General features: G+C 33.3%; 2 protein-coding genes across 5 annotated transcripts; both read right to left on the bottom strand.

Moving 5' to 3' along the window:
* Positions 1-973: 973 nt before the first annotated feature.
* LOC128021968 (mitofusin-1-like) lies at positions 974-14,635 on the bottom strand. Of its 4 annotated transcripts, none has more exons than XM_052609081.1 (19): positions 14,540-14,635; positions 13,829-13,858; positions 13,095-13,217; positions 12,860-12,995; positions 12,623-12,785; positions 10,889-11,013; positions 10,424-10,532; positions 9,069-9,176; positions 8,706-8,859; positions 7,699-7,766; positions 5,853-5,974; positions 5,604-5,730; positions 5,338-5,442; positions 4,324-4,426; positions 4,013-4,239; positions 3,758-3,931; positions 2,035-2,231; positions 1,693-1,827; positions 974-1,581 (listed from the first exon to the last, which is right to left on the bottom strand). In XM_052609081.1, the coding sequence occupies exons 3-19, from the start codon at positions 13,207-13,209 to the stop codon at positions 1,512-1,514; spliced, it is 2,238 nt and encodes a 745-aa protein (XP_052465041.1). In that variant the 5' UTR covers positions 13,210-13,217; positions 13,829-13,858; positions 14,540-14,635; the 3' UTR covers positions 974-1,511. The 4 variants fall into 4 exon arrangements, with proteins under 4 accessions (XP_052465041.1, XP_052465044.1, XP_052465043.1 ...); XM_052609084.1 differs by lacking the exon at positions 14,540-14,635 and adding an exon at positions 14,377-14,504 and having other exon boundaries at positions 8,721-8,859; XM_052609083.1 differs by lacking the exon at positions 14,540-14,635 and adding an exon at positions 14,377-14,502.
* Positions 14,636-15,216: 581 nt separating this feature from the next.
* On the bottom strand, positions 15,217-20,627 carry LOC128021970 (GTPase IMAP family member 8-like). The gene is made up of 5 exons (XM_052609085.1): positions 20,376-20,627; positions 19,194-19,850; positions 16,584-17,396; positions 15,784-15,891; positions 15,217-15,656 (listed from the first exon to the last, which is right to left on the bottom strand). Exons 1-5 carry the CDS (start codon positions 20,383-20,385, stop codon positions 15,499-15,501), a joined length of 1,746 nt encoding a protein of 581 aa, XP_052465045.1. The 5' UTR covers positions 20,386-20,627; the 3' UTR covers positions 15,217-15,498.
* Positions 20,628-20,664: the final 37 nt, after the last annotated feature.

Here is a 20,664-nt window from a genome sequence, read left to right as displayed (position 1 = left end):
TGTTTTTCTATCGTCTCACTTGTAAATGACCTGCAGCTAAATATTATTTTTTCATTATGTGTTAATTTTAAAATCTGCCGAGGATCAATTGTATAACTGTCGCGAGAACTTACCTCAGAAACTCGCACCACTTCCTGTCAGAATCCCGGCGCGCGCACTTGAATAAAAAAAGCGCGAACGTCAACTGACAAGGTTTATGCGTAAATAATATTACTTTGATAAAACATTTATTAGGGGATAAACCTAAGCACGACGTGACTGGTCTTCAAAACTGTGAAAGTCTTAGAAAGCTGAGCAGTTTGTGGCTTCTCTGTCAATAATCTGTAGAATTTCTTTACTGGATTAAAACTCTATTATCTAAAACATCAGAAATGTAGAGTTTAACACGGCAATAAAACAATTTAACCCTCCTGTAATGTCTGTGGTCAAACTGATCCCAAAGCAACTTTGACTTGAAGATATAATTATTACATTTTTAAATTACGTTTTACTATTAATGTTCTGCATATGAAGGGCATTTTCTTGTAAGTTTAATACATCTTTATCTACTATTTCATACAATAATGTGTTTACAAACACTGTAATTTAAAAATTATTGTTGGGTTTCCATATTATATGGCGACTTTCCTTCAGAAATTATTTTACTGTATTTTCATTTCCCTAGCCCTACTCCTCACTCAAAACTTAGCATTTTTACATTTCCCCCAAAAGACTAAATAAAACCAAAAATATGTTTTTGGATGCTGTGTGTTATTTGAAGAAATATATCTCATAAACTGTTGACAATGTTTGTTTGTTTTCACACATAAATACAATTAAATAAAATATATAAAAAACAAAAATGTATTTAAAATATCATGCAGGTAAAGTGTAATTAAATAAAAATAAACTATATTGTCAATTTGCATAATTCATTGATATATTTATCAATTCGACCCCACACATTGAAATTCACACATAACAGGAGGATAAATAATATTTAATTATATTTTTATTGCACCGGAGGAATTACATTTTTACAGGAATTTACATTGGAAAATCACACTTACATAAGTTTAAAAATAACGGAAAATTCATAAAGAGAATTTTGGGTTTGATTCATTGAAACTAATACCAAGAAACATAGAAAATGGGGTTTGAGATCAAAAGGAGAAATATGATTTCTGTTTCTGAAGAAAAATGCTTTGTGAAAAAGGTATGAAATTAAGTTTTACTCCATTATGCAGAACTTGAAAAGCAAAACTAAATCCAATTCACAAATTCCAGCTGTTTTTTTTTTCTTTGTTTCGCATCATTCAGATGTTTCCAACTTCAGTTCCAGTGAAACTGAATCTCTCTTCAGAAAAACCTTAACCAAAATACAGCACTGGAACACGCTTTATTCAAGAATACAAATGTGCATTCCTCGCAACATCTGGTAAGTGGAGAATTTCCAAAAAAACATGGCGTACAGTTTTCCCGAATCACATCACTTTCTGAAAGAAGCCGAGTGTTTCCGTGTGAATGCAGAATCAAGGCTGAGGATGAATATACTGGGAGCTGAAATCCTCCAACTGCTTTTCCAGAGCTGTGGCTTTATGTCTAGAAAAGGAAACACGGCTATTAATACAACATGATCAACATTAGAGATGTGGAAAACCTACGGGGCAACTAAAAACTCAACTGGCAATCAATGACGGCTCAGACACTAACCTGAGCACTTTGGATCGCTTCTGTACGGTTTCCAGCTTCTGGATCTTGTCGGTGAGCCGTTGGATGTCATTCTCCAGTTCCTTCTGGGTGATGTCGACTTGCTGACAGAGTCGGGCGAATGTGCTGGCGATTTCCCTGTATCAGACACACAAGAGCACTTTAACATACAGGAACGAAGTGTAGGAAAAGAACAGCTCTTGAACGTCATCAGTAGCAGTCCTCTTTTGCAGTACACATCTCAAAATGACCTCAAAACTAATGTTTCCACATCCAAATTTGGAGAACAGCTTCCTTACGGACCAAACTCTGATGTCAAATGGACTCTGGTGTAAAAACACTCACTGCTGCACTTGGTGGCTACAGTTTGAGCTGGTGAAACTGATGATCATTTGAAGTTTTTCGGTGGCGTAATCCACAAACTGTTTCTTCAGGGCTCTTTCCTTGGCCTTGGTGGTCCAGGTGAGTTTTTCATACAGGTACAGCAAGCCGTACAGACTCATGGAGAGAGCGATCAGACGCCAGCCAACGGTTCGCCACACCTAACAGAGAGGAACTTCAATGACGATGCATTCATTTCCAACACATGGGAAGATAAGGTCACATTTACCATCATTCAGGGAGTTTTTGGGATTATAAATTGAGGTTTTGCAATGCAAATTCACAGCTAGGTCATTCTGTCTCAAATCAACCACATTTCAGAAACTTCCCTTGCTACAATTGTGAAAAATTGTTCATATCTTTATGAAGAAAGACCAAATATTAAATGCCATTGATGGATATTTACGGAGTAATGCACTATTTTGTTGAGGGGGTCAAAATGAGATTTGGTTCCAAGTTAGAGGAGGTGGAAAATAACTTCAGAAATACGGCAGCATTGTTATTTTATTTCCACACAGAGTTTGGTAGGTCTTTTAGTAAAATCTGTTAACTTTAGCAATGCTTGTTGCATTAAATGCCGGAGGTGACCGTTCAAAAATGGGAAAAAAAGCACTTTTGGCATTTTTTCCGCCCATGGATTGCATTGCCTTTTAGACATTGGTTTTTAACACTTTTCTTTTGAAATCTTAATTTTTAAAGCCCTATATCGGTTCAACTGAGTTACAGGCATGCTAACCTGGGAAATAAAATGGGAAAAGTGTGTTTTCACATTTTTTAATGGGATTCACCGGTGGAATATAATGCAACAAGGATTGCTGAAGTCAACAGATTGTACTAATAAACCGACAAATCTATAACGATGCATTTATCTTTCAAAAGTCATTTTGACCTCCTGTAATTTGGCTACAAATATCAAGTGAAAATTGTCATTTTGAGCCCCTCTCATCAACAAAATACTAGATAACTCAGTAAATATTCATCAATGGCACTTCATATTTTGGCTTTTTTCAGCATTTCTTTCTTTCTTTCACCCAGCTGCTTGGTTTGAAAGTTACTTCATATATTATTACACTATTTCTAACAGACAATGGATATTTTTTCCGACTGAATTTCTCTGAAGTGACCGCACCTTCACACAAGGAATAGTCATTCACATGATTTCACAACAAATATTACCAAATTTATGAATCAAACACATTGCAGCTTATTCTGGCCAAGAATGACCCAATTAGACAGGAACAGGAAATAGAGTCTCTGGGGTATATTTGAAACAACAGCCTAAAATACATTGTAGGCTATTGGTCCAAATGATCAATGTCTCTTTTATGCCAAAAATCATTAGGATATTAAGTAAAGATCAAGTTTCATGAAGATATTTTGTAAATTTCTTACCGTAAATATATCAAAATGTAATTTTTGATTAGTAACATGCATTGCTAAGAATTAATTTAGACATCTTTAAAGATGATTTTCTCAGTATTTAGATTTTTTTGGCTCCCTCAGATTCCTGATTTTCAAATATTTTCTTCTAACAAACCAGACATCAACGGAGAGATGATTTATTCAGCTTTCAGATGATGCATTAATCTCAATTTCAAAAAATATTGACACCTCTGCCTGGGTTTGTGCTCCAGGGTCCCAGTTATTAGAGAAGATAAAGGGGATGATAAACGATGATAATCCTCACCACTCCTCCGACGATGATCACACTCATAGACGTGCGAGAGGTGACCGAGGCCAGATTGTTGACCATAGACATCATGAGTTCTTCCTGTGCCAGAGATGCCTGATTCTGACCTTGAGCTCTGGGGATCTGAGACTGAACCACCGCTGGAGCCGAAGGGGTGCTGGGTGCCGTCAGCTGAGTAAAAAACAACAAACACAATAAAACTCCATTCAGTGTCAATGTATCCCAATGCATCTCCATGTATCCCATGTGTACCGGTAGGGTCTGATCCACCAGCATCAAGGCTCGTTTGGCGTTGACGGGACCCAGGAACCGGTGGACGAGCGCGGTCCAGCCTAAAGAGAACTGGAACTCGATGTTCTCCTGGAAGTCTGAGCACAGGGTGGCACAGTTGAGGTCGTAGCTGAGCTCAAACTTCCTGCTGGGAATGAGCATGTGCAGCTGGCTCTGTACAGCAGAGGGCAGCAGAGGCTTCAGACACTCTGGAAACACAACAGAGAGGTAGATTACTAAACACACCTACTGGTGTTTAAATATCAAACACAGGTCACGGTGCTCTCACGTACCCATCATGTCCTGCTGGGACGACTGAACCGAGGCGTTTACTGCATCCGAACAGCGGAAGGCCAGGTTCTTGCCCATGCCCTTCTCGATGTGACTCAGAAGATCCTGCAGAACACAAACAGATATTCTCTTATAAAGCAAACAATTATAATACTTTATACCCACACACACATACTAGATTTTAATATTTTTTTTATATAAAACTAATATTACTTATTTTATGATAAATATTTTTTTATATGAAACTATATATTGCATTTGAATATATTAAAAAATTATTATAAAATATAGTATATGTATTTAAATACATAATTTATATATGTCAATATTATATAAATGAAATTAATAGAAATAAAATACTACATATATACACACACACATATTTAAAATTACAAAATATATTTATTTTTTTAAATATGTATGTCTATACATGTATTTTTAAATACATCATATATTTAAAATTGTAAATATATATTAAATAATAAATGAAAAAAAAAGAAATAAAACGCTACTTATATACACACATATTTAAAACTTATTATAAAATATATAGTATTTTTTTAAATATGTATGTGTATACATGTATTTTTAAATACATAATAATATATATAAAATTGTAAATATATATTAAATAATACATGAAAAAAAGAAATAAAACGCTACTTATATACACACATATTTAAAACTTATTATAAAATATATAGTATTTTTTTTAAATATGTATGTGTATACATTTTTAAATACATAATATTTTATAAAGAGAATACTACTTATAAATACACACACATTACATTTTAATACTGTATATATAAAATGTTCACATATATTTAAATTTTAAATATAATACTATATTAAAATATTAAATATCTTATGTAAAATGTAATATAAATACATATATTATTTTATGTATTTTGCTAATTATATAATAATCAATATATATATCAAGGAGGAGCGATTTCATCCAGTGACCAACACAAAACAGTAAAATGCAGTTATGAGTCTATTGTGTCACTCACAGATTTATATATTCTGAGCATGTCTGGTGACGGATAGAAATCTGCATGAAACTCGTCTATGAGCACAGACAGACGACAGATCTCTTCTGCCATGGCGTCTGACACCTGAAACACACCAAAACACGAAGACATCCATTCACCAAACATCACATTAAATCTGCTGTGGATTCTGGGATACAGGTCTTCTCAGAGAGAGGCTTAAAGAGGAGAAGGGGGACTGGAATAATGCAGTTCGAGAGCTCAGAAGATGTGCGATGTTTTTTTACCTTGTGTTTCACCTCCTCTGTGATGGCCTCGATTTGTTTCTTGATGTCCTGAATGAGCAGGTTGAGCTGATTGCGAACGAAATCCAGTCGGTCAATCAGATAGTCTCTCTCCTCCAGAGAAAGCACCCTGAGATCAGACATAAACACTTTACTACATGAGCCATGATGACTTCAGTCACACTTCCTCTCTGGAGAAGATTCGGGACGTTCTGCTGCAATAACCCCATCAGTAAAGAGAGACAGACGCACCTCTTGTCCGCGGCGCCGATGTTGATCTGATCCATGACGTCTTTGACTGTTTCTGTGATCTGCTTTGCTCTGATCGTGTGCTGCTCAAACTTAGTTTTCACTGCTGAATGCGAGATACACTCCTGCGAGGCCACACACACACACACACACACACACACACACACACACCTTCATGGCCGACTCTAAAGGGTTAAAGGTTCAAATCTGCTGCAGGCGTCAAACTAAAACAACAAATTAAATGCAAAGACTGCAGCAGATCTAAACCCTAAACATCAGCCGCTCTCTAATCGTCTCACAGCAGCAGGAACATAAAACATAAAGCAGAATCATAATAAAACAATGCAATGACATTAAAATAAAAGGGGGTCACAGACAGTGGAGTCAAAACGTCTCAAAGCACCACATTCTTTCTGATTTAACAACTTACGACTTATACGACTTAGTATCGAACGAGTTTAAATGAAGTATCTATTTGTCAAATTAATCAAAATAAAACTGAAATCATGATAATCGCTTAGTGCAACTATTTTTTATATATATATATAATTATTTAAGACAACCATAAATATTAGTGTTGTAATTTTACAGTAAAAATTATTATATTATTTGTATCATGTTTAAATCCTCATTTTGTTTTTATTTGACCATTTTTATTTGCGTTTTATTTAGTAATTAAAAAAAAACATATATTTTTTATTTAATAATAGTGTTTAGTAATATTATTAATAATTTTATTATTATTTAATATAATAAATTAATATTAATAATAATAATTTTGGTAATGATTATTATTACTATTTTATAGCCATGTTAATATAATCACAAAAATCACCCTAGCCCGATAGCAACATTTCTTCTTTTGTTTTTATTTAGTAATTTTAATGTTTTTATTTAGTAACAAAAATAATTTTTATTTTTTTTATAATCACAATATTATCACATATTTTTTGGCAAAATTGCGCAGTCCTAGTCCAATAGCAATATTTCCTATTTTGTCTTTATTTAGAAATAATTATTATTATTTTATACAAATATTTTTTTTATTAAAATGCGATTTAAAGGAAACAATAATACTGGTTTGCTGTGCCCAAAATAATTGAGAAAATGTTGGGAACGTTATCGCACTTTTTTCTACTTTTAATCCTATTTTAAATTTCAATCACATTTATTCTCTGAACTGCTTTTGTTCCTCTTTCTGAAGTCGCTTTGTATAAAAGCGTCTGCTTAATGCAAAAAAGTTAATAGATTTCAATATGGCCTCAGATTTTTTTGACTTCACTGTGTGATTAAAAAAAAAAAAAAAAAAAAAACATAATATCAACAAAAGTGCATTTATTTATGACACACTCATCAAATGAAGTCCATTCACACTAAATGAACAGAAAGAAGAGTGAAACAGAGGCTCAAACTGAACTGAAGAAACGGATGTCCTCGCCGCAGTAAATCTAGACTTCAGCAATGACGACAGATTGAGGAAAACAGACGCTAACTCACTAAACATCCCCAGATTAAACCCTGCACGCTGCTCAGAAACTACACACGCAATCATACGAGGAGGAGACGATGTCTGGAAGTCAGTGCCTGATAAATGAACAATTAATATAAAAAATACAGTGGTTCAAGCTTCATAAAGATACACTTTCAGCTCTTCATCTGAGCTCATAAACAAACCTGTAAACCGTTTCACCACTGCTTACTGTAAACTGAGTTAATCGTCCAGATCTGTTCACGTGTTCTGATGAAACTAATACTAACGAGACGTTAAAAGGATGGAGGACTTCTGTTGTAGATTCCATTAACAGCTATTAAATATGATTTTATGTTTTGTTTTGTTTCTGTCACTTGCCTCAAACGATCTCTCAAAGCTCTGGAACTCCTTCAGTCGCTCCTGAAAGCCTTCAGCTAAAGCTCCTCCTGTGAACACACACACACACACACACACACACACACACACACACACACACACACACACACTCAAGCATCTAAGTATAACAATTTATTTCATGCATGTTAAAGGAAACCAGGCACAACTAACAACTCAGAATCTAGAAATATATTAAATACTTTGATAATGCTCGCAGTAGGAATACATTTCTCTTTTTATCACATACAGCCATGTATTTCCTGGTATATGAATATACAAAAATGACTAATTAATAAATAAATAAATAAATATATATATATGTATAAATATAAGTAATACAAAAATAAATAATTTAAGTTACTAAAAGATTTTCAATCCGAATATATTTATATTGTTTTAATCAATTAATTTAATAGAAACACAGTTTGCATCATCATAAAAATATTTTAATATAATTAGTAATGTTTTGGTCAATTGTCCTTCCTCAGGCTTTATAAAAAAATTATTTTAAGAATGTAAATGTTATTTCCTTGCCCCTTTATGTGCATTTTGTAACATATTTTGGCATTTGAAAGTTTAAACTAAATTTATTTAAAAAATAAAAATAAACACAAACAATTATAATAATTATTTAAATATATATATATATATTAAATGATATTCTAATTAATAATTATAAAAATGTATACATTTATAATAATATAAAATGTTTACTTTAGAAATTTTTTTTTAGAATGTTGGCTACAAGACAGTTTTGGTTCCCTTTGACTTTTATTGTATGAACATAAAGATACAATGGAAGTCAATGGGAACCAAAACTGTTTGGTTATCAACCTTCATCAAAACATCAGTTTTGTGTTCAGCAGAGGAACACAAGTCCTGGAACTGAATGACGTGAGTGTCACAGTTTAATTTGAGCGTGACCTGTTCATATAAACACCAGGATCAGAACACGTGAAGCTGGCTGCTGGTGAGGACCCAGCTCTTACCCGTCTCTGGCATACCCTGCGCACGCTGCATCCGCGAGTTCAGCACCTCCTTCGCCGACACGAAGAAGATACGATTGGGCGCTTGAGCTCGATCCACCACCTTCAGCTCCTCCACCAGGAAGTTCACGCAGCGGTCCGTGTGCTGCTTCCTCACCTGACAAGCGCAAGTACATTTTTTTTCACGGATTTAAAAATTTGGTGATGTGTTCTCGACACTGTCAAAATAAAAGTCCCATGCACCATCAAAATAAAAGTCATCGATACCTTTAATTAATAAATGGCAAATATCGTCTGATATATATTGGATATATTGGTGATAACTACTGGTCCACGACTAATCTGCGGCGAGCCAAATAAACTCACGTCGTCCATGTATTCGGGTTCGGCAGCAGACGCGTCCCAGCGATTGTTCAGGATGAAGATGTTGGGCTTTGACAGGCGTTCATTCACCTTGTGGAAGAAATGCTTCTCCTTTAAACAGAAATAATAAAGAGGTTGAGGTCACAGAGGTCATGTGAACTTATATATATAAAAAAAAAATAAATAAATAAATAAATATATATATATATATATATATATATATATATATATATATATATATATATATATATATATAAACCATTAAATATATTTTATTTCAGATATTTGCCAAGGCTAAATGAAAATAAACTACTTAACAACTAGAATTAAAATAAATAATAAAAACTATATAGACAAAATTACAAAAAATTACAAAAACATTCAGCTAAAATACTAAAACTTTAAAATTAAAATATAAAGGAAATTTAAAAATAAAACCTGATTTAAAACATCAAGAACTATAAAAAATATCTCAGTGATACTAAAATAGCACTGATTCAGAGTGGAATACTTTATATTATTTTTCTTTATATATACTTTATTTAGTCAAAACAGTATGCACATATGGGGGGGATTTAATAGAGTAAATTAAATAAATCTATAAATAATTTATTAAATAAGTTATACAATGTAAAAAAAAAAAAATTATGAAGTGCATGCAAAAAATAATAAATTAAATAAGTGATTTAAAATAAAAAGAAAATAATAATAATACAAAGACATGAAATGAAAATGCAGCAGACAAAAAAATAATATATATATATTTCACAATGTTTTCAAATGCATAATAATGCTCTATATTTCACATGATATTTCACATTATTTTCCGAAAAAGTATATGTAATTCACAATTTATTTTTGCTTGCATTTTATTGCAACATTAAATGATGCATTTATCATTTTAACATATATTTATTTAATTTCATGTGTTAAATCCCCCACACATGTATACAATATGCAACAATAACTATTTTGGCTTTAGACATTTCTATGCATATTGAAATTTTGCAGACTGTGTACAGAACACTATAGAAGCTTGGTAATAATGCCATTCCAGACTATTGATTCTTTTCCCTTGATAAATATAATTGAGACACATTTAGTTTAGTAGGATTGCTGTCTGATGGTTTATAATGGGGTGTTTATCTGCCCCGAGAGAGGCCACTGAAGCATGCTGGGATAGCAGAGTTCAGTCTAAACACAGCGCTGCATTCCTCTGAGAGCCGCCCCCTGCACACTGCATACTTCCCATAATAGCACACTACAAACACAGCATGTGACAGCAGCTCTCAGACGAGTCAGATTAATGTTTGAAGCGTTCATTTCTCACGCTTTCACACTGCATGTTAACGGCTCACCGTGTTCATGAGAGTGGACTCAGAGTTAGCCACAAGCACAAACACATCTGCGTCCAGACAGAACTTATCGATCCAGCTGTCCAGCTGTGTGGTCACATCTGTGCCAGGACTGAAAGAAAACAGCAGAAAATCACCATATCAGAATGATTTCTGAAGATCATGTGACACTGAAGACTGGAGGAATGATGCTGAAAATACATCAGTGCATCACAGAAATAAATTACACTTCAACACAGATTCACTTAGAAAACTGGTGTTTTAAATTATAATAATATTTCACATTTTTACTGTATGTTTGATCAAATAAATGCAGCATTGGTTCGTATAAAAAATTAAAACATAAAAAAATGGACGCAAACTTCTTAACTTCTATGTTTAGGATATGCCACTGTTTATAGCTTGATTTCACTATTATGTTTGTTAAACATTGGAGCTGGACTCGTCAGTCGTGGGACTGAAGTGTACCTGTCCACCAGCACCAGGTCATCTCTCAGCAGAGCACACTTAGTTTTGGGCCAGAACACTTTGACCAGACAGCCGGCGTCCAGACTCTCATCCATGTGTAGTGCGTGAGCCAGCTGATTCACTGTCTGCAGAGAACAAGTGTGCACATGAGCTTTAACAAACTGGTTTGTGACTTTTTTTTCTACATATATACATTTTTACACATTTTTTACAAACTTAATTATAAGATTATAATAAAATTATATGTATTTTTTATTTTCAAATTTGTATTTGTTTTTCCAAATTCTACACATTTTAATTATCCTGGATTTCGTCTTAATGTCTCATCACAATTCGGTTTAAATCAACAAAAAGTAAATCTTTTCAGCTGATTTCATGATCAACTTTTGCAATTTAATATATATTTTTTTAACTTTAACAATTTGAGAAATTTCCTAACTTGAATTATTTCCCCAATTCTGCATTTTCAGTTTTATTATTTCTGGATTCTGTGTTAATTAAGTATTTGCTTAGCTAAATTTCATTTAATTAAACTTCATTGAACTTAATAATTACATTTTCACAATGAGAGAAGGCTTTAAAATCAAATTTTGAGAAGTACATTCCACTGTATAACGCTAAAATACTTCTCTAAAACTTTTATTTTGACAAGCTGTCATAAGAACTTTCTGTATTTTAAGAAATTGTGTTATTTATTATTAATATTAGATTATTTTTATTATTCTATGTTATTACTATTATTATTATTACTATAATTATTTTTTCAAGGTAAACCAAACTTTTATTTTTAAATGTTGTCATGAAGAGTTTCTGCGTTTTAATAAATAATTATTATTATTATATCTAATTATAATTTTTTCTTCAAGTTACACCAATTTTTTATTTTGACGTTGTCATGAAGAGTTTCTGTCTTTTAATAAATTGTGTTATTAATATTATGTTATTATTTCTTCAAGGTAACCAAACTTTTATTTTGACATGTTGTCATGAAGTTGTCATGATGAGTTTCTTATTTTATTTATTACTATTTTTATTAAGATTAATTTTATTAAAATTATTATCTTTCTACTGTGCAACTGAAACATATCCCTTTCATTTTTTCTTTAAGTTAAACCAAACCTTTATTTTGACAGGCTGTCATGAAGAGTTTCTCTTTTTTAATAAATTGCGTTATTTGTCATTATTATTATTATTATTATATGTAATTATTATTTTTTTCTTCAATGTAAACCAAACTTTTATTTTGACATGTTGTCATGAAGAGCTTCTTATTTTATTACTATTTCTACTATCATTAATTTTGTTACAATTATTCTTTTTTTTTCTACTGTGCAACAATAATATATCTCTGTCATCATTTCTTAAAGTTAAACCAAACCTTTATTTTGACAGGCTGCCATGAAGAGTTTCTGTTTTTTTTTTTATTGCATTAGTTATTAATTATTATTATTATTATTATTATATGTAATTAAAAAAATTTCTTCAAGGTAAACTAAACTTTTATTTTGAAATGTTGTCATGAAGAGTTTCTGTGTTGTAATAAATTGTGTTATTATTGTTATTTCTTCAAAGTAAACCAAACCCTTATTTCGGTGGCTTGCAGTGAAGATCTTTGCCTTTCTGTGTGAATCATAACATACAGCTTTTATATTTTATTGTGCACTTTTCTGGACTGGTGTTTTCAGTAAATCACAGAGCTCTTCTGAGATCAAATCAACGGCCCGGCCGCCGCACCTTGATGCTCTTCTCCTCCTCGGACCCTTCGGTCTTCAGAAAGGCCTTGTCTTCATCCGTGCCCTCGACGCTCAGGAAGCAGTTGGTGGTGTGTCCGATGCCGCTGGGCAGCACACGGTCACGCAGCATGGCGTTGATCACCGTGCTCTTGCCATTGCTTGTTCTGTGACAAACAGAGGATGTTAACTGAAGTGAAAGGCTTATCAGATGTGACTCACGATCCAGCACCAAACTCACCTGCCGAAGAAAGCCACCTTCATGTGTCTGCGAGCTAACACCTCTTTAATGGTGCACAGTTTGCTGCTGTACGCCTCGATCTGATCCAGCTGGCTCCGGTCTGCAATATTCTCCAGCGACTCATTATCACAAGTTTCTGTTGAGACACACGATACAAAACACATGCACATATCAACACTACTGTATTTAACCAGTTCTGCACGTCTCTGTGGGATGCTTTTAGACTGAAATTCACCTTTTACAAACTCTGAGCTCTCCTGGACGTAAACTAACAGCTGCTCGAAAACCTCGCAGATCTTCTTTTTGGCCAGAACAAAACGCTTTAACGGAGAAGGATCTGACGGCTCCATTTACACACCTGCAGGGAGAAGAATCAGATCTGATCAATGAATTAATAAATAAATGCATTTAGGAGGCGCTTTTTGTATCCAAAGTGACTTACAGTCTTAGCATTCAGGCATCATGTAATATACCTTACATGATGAGATCAGGAACATGATTTTTATCCTTAAATTAAAATAAACCCACCAAACCTAAAGCATAAAATAAAATAAAAATTTTTTTTTTTACATTTTATTTAAACTAGTTCCTAAGTCAAAATTTTTTTTTATTACTGTAGGTCAAGTTAATATACTTATTAAATAAATACATATTTTTTTTATTATATATATAAAATTTTAAACACTATTTATTTATTTAATAAGTATATTTATTTTTTATTTAACATTTATATATATATGTGTGTGTGTGTGTGTGTTTGTAAAAGCACAGAAAAATACATAAAAATATATATTAAAAAAAGTATACTAAAAAACATAAAATTACAAAAAAATATAAAATAATATAAAAACTAATCCAAAATATAAATTCATCCAATAATAGTATATAAATGATATGGAAATTAATCAATTAGTTCAGGAGACATCATTATTATGGATAATCATTCTTTTATTTATAAAATGAACTCACTCTTATCATCCTTCACATCAGAGCAGAATACTGGAAATAACAACACATACAAATTAAGATTTAATTATTAACATTTTTTCAATGTTGAGGATAATAAATCTGGAGACTCCTGTTATTAACACAAAACAAGTGTCTAAGCATTACATTATTATTTTTGGGACATTGTGCAGTTATACTACAAGTGAAGTACTTTAAAGTACTCTGGAGTACATGTAAATACCAGGGTGTATGATTATGGTAAACATTCAGTACCAGATTTTTTTCCATGACGTCACACAGTAAAAAGTAACTCATTATAATTATTCCTGCAGAATTACACACACACACACACACACGTCTCAAAAGCTAAATCTGGCGACTTCCGGAGTAAAATTAAATCTGAACACAATGTTTATATAAGCTTTATCAAATACAGTAGAAGGAGAAGAGATTGGAAAGGAGTGAGATATGAAAAATAAATACATATTATAAACTCTCTATCCTTCTGAAGCGATTATTTATTTAGGTTAACATTAATTTGCTCTCAGGTGTTTGAGAAACTAACTTACAGCTGAAATGCCAGATGTTTGTAGAGGTGACATGAGCGTTTAGCTTTAGCGCAGGAGACACGTGATTTCTAATCATTAATATCTGATTTCAATCATTTCTTCAGTTCGATATCATCGCATAATCAGTCTAGATGCTGTAAAACACATGAATCACAGATCTTACCCGGTCACAGGATCTCTAAATCCTCTCCTGTCATGACAAACAGATGCTAACCTCACTGCTGACACTCAACAGCAAAGACTTCAAAATAAAAGTCCCATACTGCGTGCTAATTTCAAAATAAAAGACCCGGACGAGCGTGCTAATTTCAAAATAAATGTCACAACTCAGCCGAAAACTTGCTGTTCCTCAAAAAAAAAAAAAAAAATTATAAACCTGTGTGCTTGTGATTTATTTCTGTCAAACACAAAAGTTGTGTGAAATTCGAATACAGATACAAGATACAATTCCGCACACTATCAATTATTGCTAAACATTGAAGTTTATTAACAAAAGCAAAGTTTTGGTCAACTGATATTTTGGAATAAGGCCGAAAAATATTTCACAGTATAGTATGACTATGAAAGTATCTAAAATTGTCTGTCAAAAAATAACATTGTAGCATATATTATTCATTAAACATCAAAAGTTCACCCCTAAAGGTAGAAAATTAACTTAAATAATTTATAAATAAAGTTAATTAAATTATTTAAAATTGCTATATCATATAGAAAAGTTCCAGTGAAAGTCTCTGAGAGATGTTTAACTGATACAGGTATTTATCAGTTCAAATGTTACAATGATACAGAAAAAAAAATAAATCACTATTATTGCACATTAATCATATCGAGGTAAAGTTATGTAAAGTAATATGTGTATAATATAATAATAACATAATATATATTTTTTAGATATTATACAACAATATCAACTATTAATTAGAAATGCAACAACATTAATGAATATTCACAATTATAAAAACATTTAACATAATTTCTAAAATTGCTAATTGCATATGTCTGACATATTTCTAAGTAAGAGCAAGATTTATTTAAATCCCATTTACATAAGTTACTTTACATAACTTCAGGTGTAAGGACTCTTTTACTTTGCGAACTGGATTTTACAGACAAATTATATTTTCATCCAACATCCGATGTATTATCTGACTCCTCTAGATTCTGTGGATGTTCTACTGGATCAGATTGTTCTGTTTTATATCCCGAAGTTTCTGATGTGCTGTATTCCTCATATTTTTGAAACCACCAAGACATCTTTTCATTGACGCTCATATTTTCATCTGTATAGGGGTAGCAGAGAACATCATTTTGTCAGGATAAAATCTGATGATATGTAGTGTCAAATTATATAAAATTAAGATTTTTTTTTTTTTGAGCAAAGTATTTTATGTAAAGCTAATAACTCACCACAAGATCGTTTAGGATTCTGAATGTTCAATATCCCGTCCATTAAAATTGCCTCCCATCTGCTTCCTTCTCTCTTTACCTTCTCCATGAGTTTCTCGTCAGCTTTTACTGAAAGAGAAAGATGACACAGAATGAGTGCATTAACTGAACATTTGTCATGTTCATCTGTAACATGGCTATAGAGAATGTGAAGCTATGTCACACCGCATTGCATGCTGGGGCGGCTGCTACTGAGATTAATACTGATGTTTTTTGATTTTGCATTGATATTAAATATTCATATCGTATCTGGTTACCATAAAACCAGTGTAATGCACTGGCCGCTCATTGATGCTTCAGCTGTCACATGGTAGAAATGTTCAGATTAAAAGTGTTTGTTCAACAAGCTAAAAGAAGGCGATCCATTTCTTTATTGGAAACATTTAAAACATGTACCTAAAGTAAACATTGTAAATATTCACTATCCTATGGCCACAGCGGGGAATCAGAGACCAAAATCAAATCCCAAGTAGCTTGTAAACGTTTGTGTAGTGGCTGCACTGTGAGAGACATAAGGTAAGGTTTAAGTATTAAATTCATTAAATTGCTACCCAGCATCTTTTCGTCCTCTCCTCAACCTGCTTCCCTTAGTGTGTTAACTCATATAAAACGTGCATATAAACATATGACATTGACCAGTTTTCCCCTCTGAATAATAATGTGAAAATATGGCGTCTAACCAAAACAGTTACCCAGAACACAACACGGTGTGATGTCAGCTTTACATTCTCAACTGAATTTAAACGGAATTGCTAATTTACATTCTATGGGATATTCCATGCTTTGATCACTTTTGGCTTTTATGCATCCAGTGACGTCCATCTCTAATTCTTGTAGCTTCCTTTTTATCACTTCACTCCTGTTTTTCAGCTCATGGAACATTAACGCCAGTAACTTGTCAGCGTTAAAACTAAATTCCTCATCTTGTTGTATATTAGTCTCGTGAAAGTTTTCTTCTTCAGCACACTCAGTGTTAAAACTGAACAGACTGTTTTCTGCCACCATCTCATCAATCTTCTGCAGCAGCCCTGTGACTTGATCTCGATTCTTCTTGTCTGTGTTGTCAAAGACGTGATATCTGTTCCTGCATTTCTCAACCAGCCACTTCAGTGCTTCACCTTCACTCTCGATGTGCTGCTCGATTGAGATGTCTTTACATCTGTCGCCCCAAGTGAACAGAACTATAGTGTGTCTCCAGACGTCGTCTCCTAGAGTGGCCATGTACTGTTTAATGATTAGTTTCTGTCCGTTACTGAATGAAGTGTCAATAGGAATCACTAGGATCATGGCGTGAGGGAATTTCATTTGTTGTGATTGTCCCACGCTCTCCAGGATTGAAGCCTGCGCAAACTTTGGGTTGAATTTAGGTGAAAAATACTTCCACCAGCCTGGCGTGTCCCACACGGTCACATTTCTGTCATTTACGACACCAGAGTATTTTGTGCACTTTTTTGTACCTTCTTTTTCAAATGTTTTATTATGAAAAATAGTGTTTGCTGCTGAACTCTTGCCAGATAGGATCCATCCAAGCAGAACAATCCTCAGTGCTGATACCGGAGCCACGGATTCATCTTCTAAAACAACAAAATAATCTGGATTAAAAATTTTGTAGACACACTTTAAGTTGGCTTGAAAAAGCCTAGCTAGAAAGTTTGAAAAAGTTTGAAAAGTTTGCAGTCTGAGAATTTTCCTTACCAGTCACCCCCCTTTTTTGGCATGGAGACAGAAATGACATACCCAAAATAAAAAGGTTTCTGCTCATTCAGATTCTTTCTGACTAGATATATAATCAAATTTTTTTTCACAAAGCTGACACTTCAAAGTTTACTGTTCAGGAATCAGAATCACTCAGACTGTTATGATAATAGAGATATATAAGCTCAAATATAAAAACAAAAATAAAAATATTAAAAACATATTTTTTAAATGTATTAAAAAAATTGTTGATGTAAGATATTAGTTTAGAGATACAGTGTAGCTAAAGCCACAAGTCTACCAAAGCTTCATTAGAAATTTCATAATCTAATCTGTAAAACTGAAATATTTTCCATGCCATGTGTGTTTTAGAGAAGGCTAATCAAATTGATTTATGGCACTTGTCATCTCTGTGAGATCTCACATGTAAACATTCCCATGTTACTAGCATGTTTTCTAGCATGTTGCTAGAATGATTCTAACATAAACATGTTACTACCATGATTCTAGCATGATTAACATGTTATTAGCATGATGCTAGCATGTTTCTAGAATTGTTTTCAAGTTGTTAACATGTTTCTAGTATGATTAACATGATACTAGCATTTTGTTAGCATGATTCTAACATGATTAACATGTTGCTAGCATTATTCTAGCATGATTAACATGTTACTAGCATGATGCTAGCATGTTTGTAGCATGATTAGCCAGTTACTAGCATGTTGTTAAAACTTTTTAGCATGTTAACATGATTAGCAAGTTACTAACATGTTGTTAGCATTATTCTTGCTTGGATAACATTATTAGCCTGATTCTAGCATGATCAGCATTATGCTAGCATGTTTCTATTACGTTTAACAAAAGTTGCTAGCATGTTTATAACATGATTAACATGTTAATATCTTGGTGTTAGCATTTTTAGCATGATTAGCAAGTTACTAGCACGTTTCTAGCATGATAAGCATGTAATTAGCATGTTGTTAACTTGTTTATATAGCCCCTTTCACACTGCAATTCCAGAAAATACATGGGCACTGCATCCCTGTAATTGTTCCCGGGTCGCTAGATTTTGCACTTTCACACTGCCAGTGATTACCCGGAATATGTGCGTGCGTTCACACACAACCCGTAAAGGTCCCGTAAAGACACGTGAAATCAGGCTGTGATGTGTAATGTACGAGTCAAAAACGCTAGGCACATTAACTTTCACCGGGATCAATCCCGGAATCAATCCGTGGACCTGCCAATGTTCCTGCAATTTTCCAGCTAAAACCTATTGATTCAATAAAAAACAGCAAAAACCGCCAAGACCAGCCTGGCCTGCTAAAAAGTGGTCAAAACCACTTAAAAAACAGTTTGGGAGACCAATCAAAAGCGTACATTAGCTAAGGCTGGTTTAAGCTGTATTCTCAGTAGGGATTTTTTGAGCTTTTCTATGGCAGTAGACAGCTTAAATACACCAAAAGTCTTACAGTAGAAAAGTTTCCACCCCCTCAATGAAAGTCTATGCGATTTTAGGTGGTGTTGTATTCTGGTTTACGAAAACCGTAAGCCAGATCAGATAGAAAAGATAAAGCAACCCGAGTCTGACCAGTCTAAAGCTCTGACCCAAGTTTGGTGATTGTAGCATTAAACCATAGAAGGCGAAAACATGTATACATGTGTGGTTTACTTACTTATATTTTTCAGTGTGTCTCGTTTGTCCTGCAACCATTTCTGTCTGGCTTTTGCTTTTTCATTTATTTCTTCTCTTTTTGTCTTTATCTCTAGTAGCACATCATCATGAGTTTCAAAATGCTTGCCATTGTTTGCTGCCACAACATCATCAATCTTGATGAGCAGTTGTTGGACTCCAGCACTTTTAGTTTCAGTCTCAAAGGCGTGATATCTTCCTCCACAGCTCTTTATGATCAGCTGAAGATCTTGGTTCAGTTTGTGCTGCTCGATGGATTTGTCGACTCCTGTAAAGATCACTATTGTGTGTCTCCAGATACTCTCTCCAAAGAGACCGAGGTGCTTCTCGATGCTGAATCTGTTTTCTTCAGTAAAAGGCAAACTGAGATTAATGACCAGCAGAAAGACGTGAGGTCCCGGTTCACTCAGAAAAACACTGCAAACCAGTTCTTGTTTGACAACTTCTGGGGAATCCTGCAAACCGAAGATCTCCCACCAGCACGGCGTGTTGATCAGAGATATCTTCCTTCCGCTCACTTCACCCTCTCTCTTCACAGACTTCACAAAGTATTCGTCAGACTCCACCTTGACTCCTAAAATGCGGTTTATCACTGAGGCTTTGTCAGATTTCTGCCATCCAAGAACAATAGCTCTTATTTCTGTCAGAAAAGAAAAGAAAAAACATTGAAGACATTGAAGATTAAAAACAGCAAATTTCATAAGAGATTAAAATGTGTAATTATTTTAACAAAGTAAATATACATATCAAAACAATAGTGATTAATAATAATAATAATAATAAAAAAATCAATAGGTTAATTTCCTAAAGTTAATTTTACTAAAGTTTTGATGCAAGTAACCTTTACGCACTTATGCAAAATATACATTTAAGCACAAAGTGCAACAAAAAATTATTTTACACATCATTCAACTATACATATGTAGTTTGAAATCCAATTCCAGATTTCTGAAATTGATTTCATTTATTAAATCATAATCATCATGAACTGCAATGTTTCTGAGTGCTATAAAAACTTGTTAATCAACTATATTTTGGAAATGTGTATAATATACATTACACATCTGCTTATGTTTGTAGCACAACAAGATAAAGCACTAAACTAAGCATTTAGATAGTTTGTGTCAATCAAAAGCAAATAATAATTTGATATCTTAAACTGTACCTTGTTCCATCGTTCATGTGTTGTCCAAAAAAGCATAAAACTGTAAGAAAAATATAAATCAAACTATAAATCATTCAAGTAAAAGCCAGTACAAACTGGAAAAATCAAATAAAATCACTTAAAACTGAATAAAAATAGTATTAATCTACTAGCCGGACACCCCGGATGCATACAGCTACACTTCAGCTTGACATTAGGGCACGTCTTAAAAAACGTTTGCATCTTAAACCCGTATCTGAAACCAGAATATCAGGTTCGTCCGGTTTGATGGTTTCAGGAAAAATACGTC

Source organism: Carassius gibelio, chromosome A11 (assembly GCF_023724105.1).
Source record: "Carassius gibelio isolate Cgi1373 ecotype wild population from Czech Republic chromosome A11, carGib1.2-hapl.c, whole genome shotgun sequence".
Classification (NCBI taxonomy): Eukaryota; Metazoa; Chordata; class Actinopteri; order Cypriniformes; family Cyprinidae; genus Carassius; species Carassius gibelio.
The sequence above is the reverse complement of the archived record's forward strand: the minus strand, read 5'-3'. Positions and strand labels throughout refer to the sequence as shown.

What these genes read in the sequence shown, in the direction of transcription:
- LOC128021968 (XM_052609081.1), bottom strand. Translation starts at nt 13,209, where the DNA reads ATGGAGCCGTCAGATCCTTCTCCGTTAAAGCGTTTTGTTCTGGCCAAA. An exon ending in AGTCCACTCTCATGAACACG is followed by an intron (nt 9,177 to 10,423) that starts GTGAGCCGTTAA and finishes TTCTGTTTAAAG; the next exon opens with GAGAAGCATTTCTTCCACAA. An exon ending in GTCCCAGCAGGACATGATGG is followed by an intron (nt 4,240 to 4,323) that starts GTACGTGAGAGC and finishes TTGTGTTTCCAG; the next exon opens with AGTGTCTGAAGCCTCTGCTG.
- LOC128021970 (XM_052609085.1), bottom strand. An exon ending in AGACACACTGAAAAATATAA is followed by an intron (nt 17,397 to 19,193) that starts GTAAGTAAACCA and finishes TTGTTGTTTTAG; the next exon opens with AAGATGAATCCGTGGCTCCG. An exon ending in CATGGAATATCCCATAGAAT is followed by an intron (nt 15,892 to 16,583) that starts GTAAATTAGCAA and finishes TTTCTCTTTCAG; the next exon opens with TAAAAGCTGACGAGAAACTC.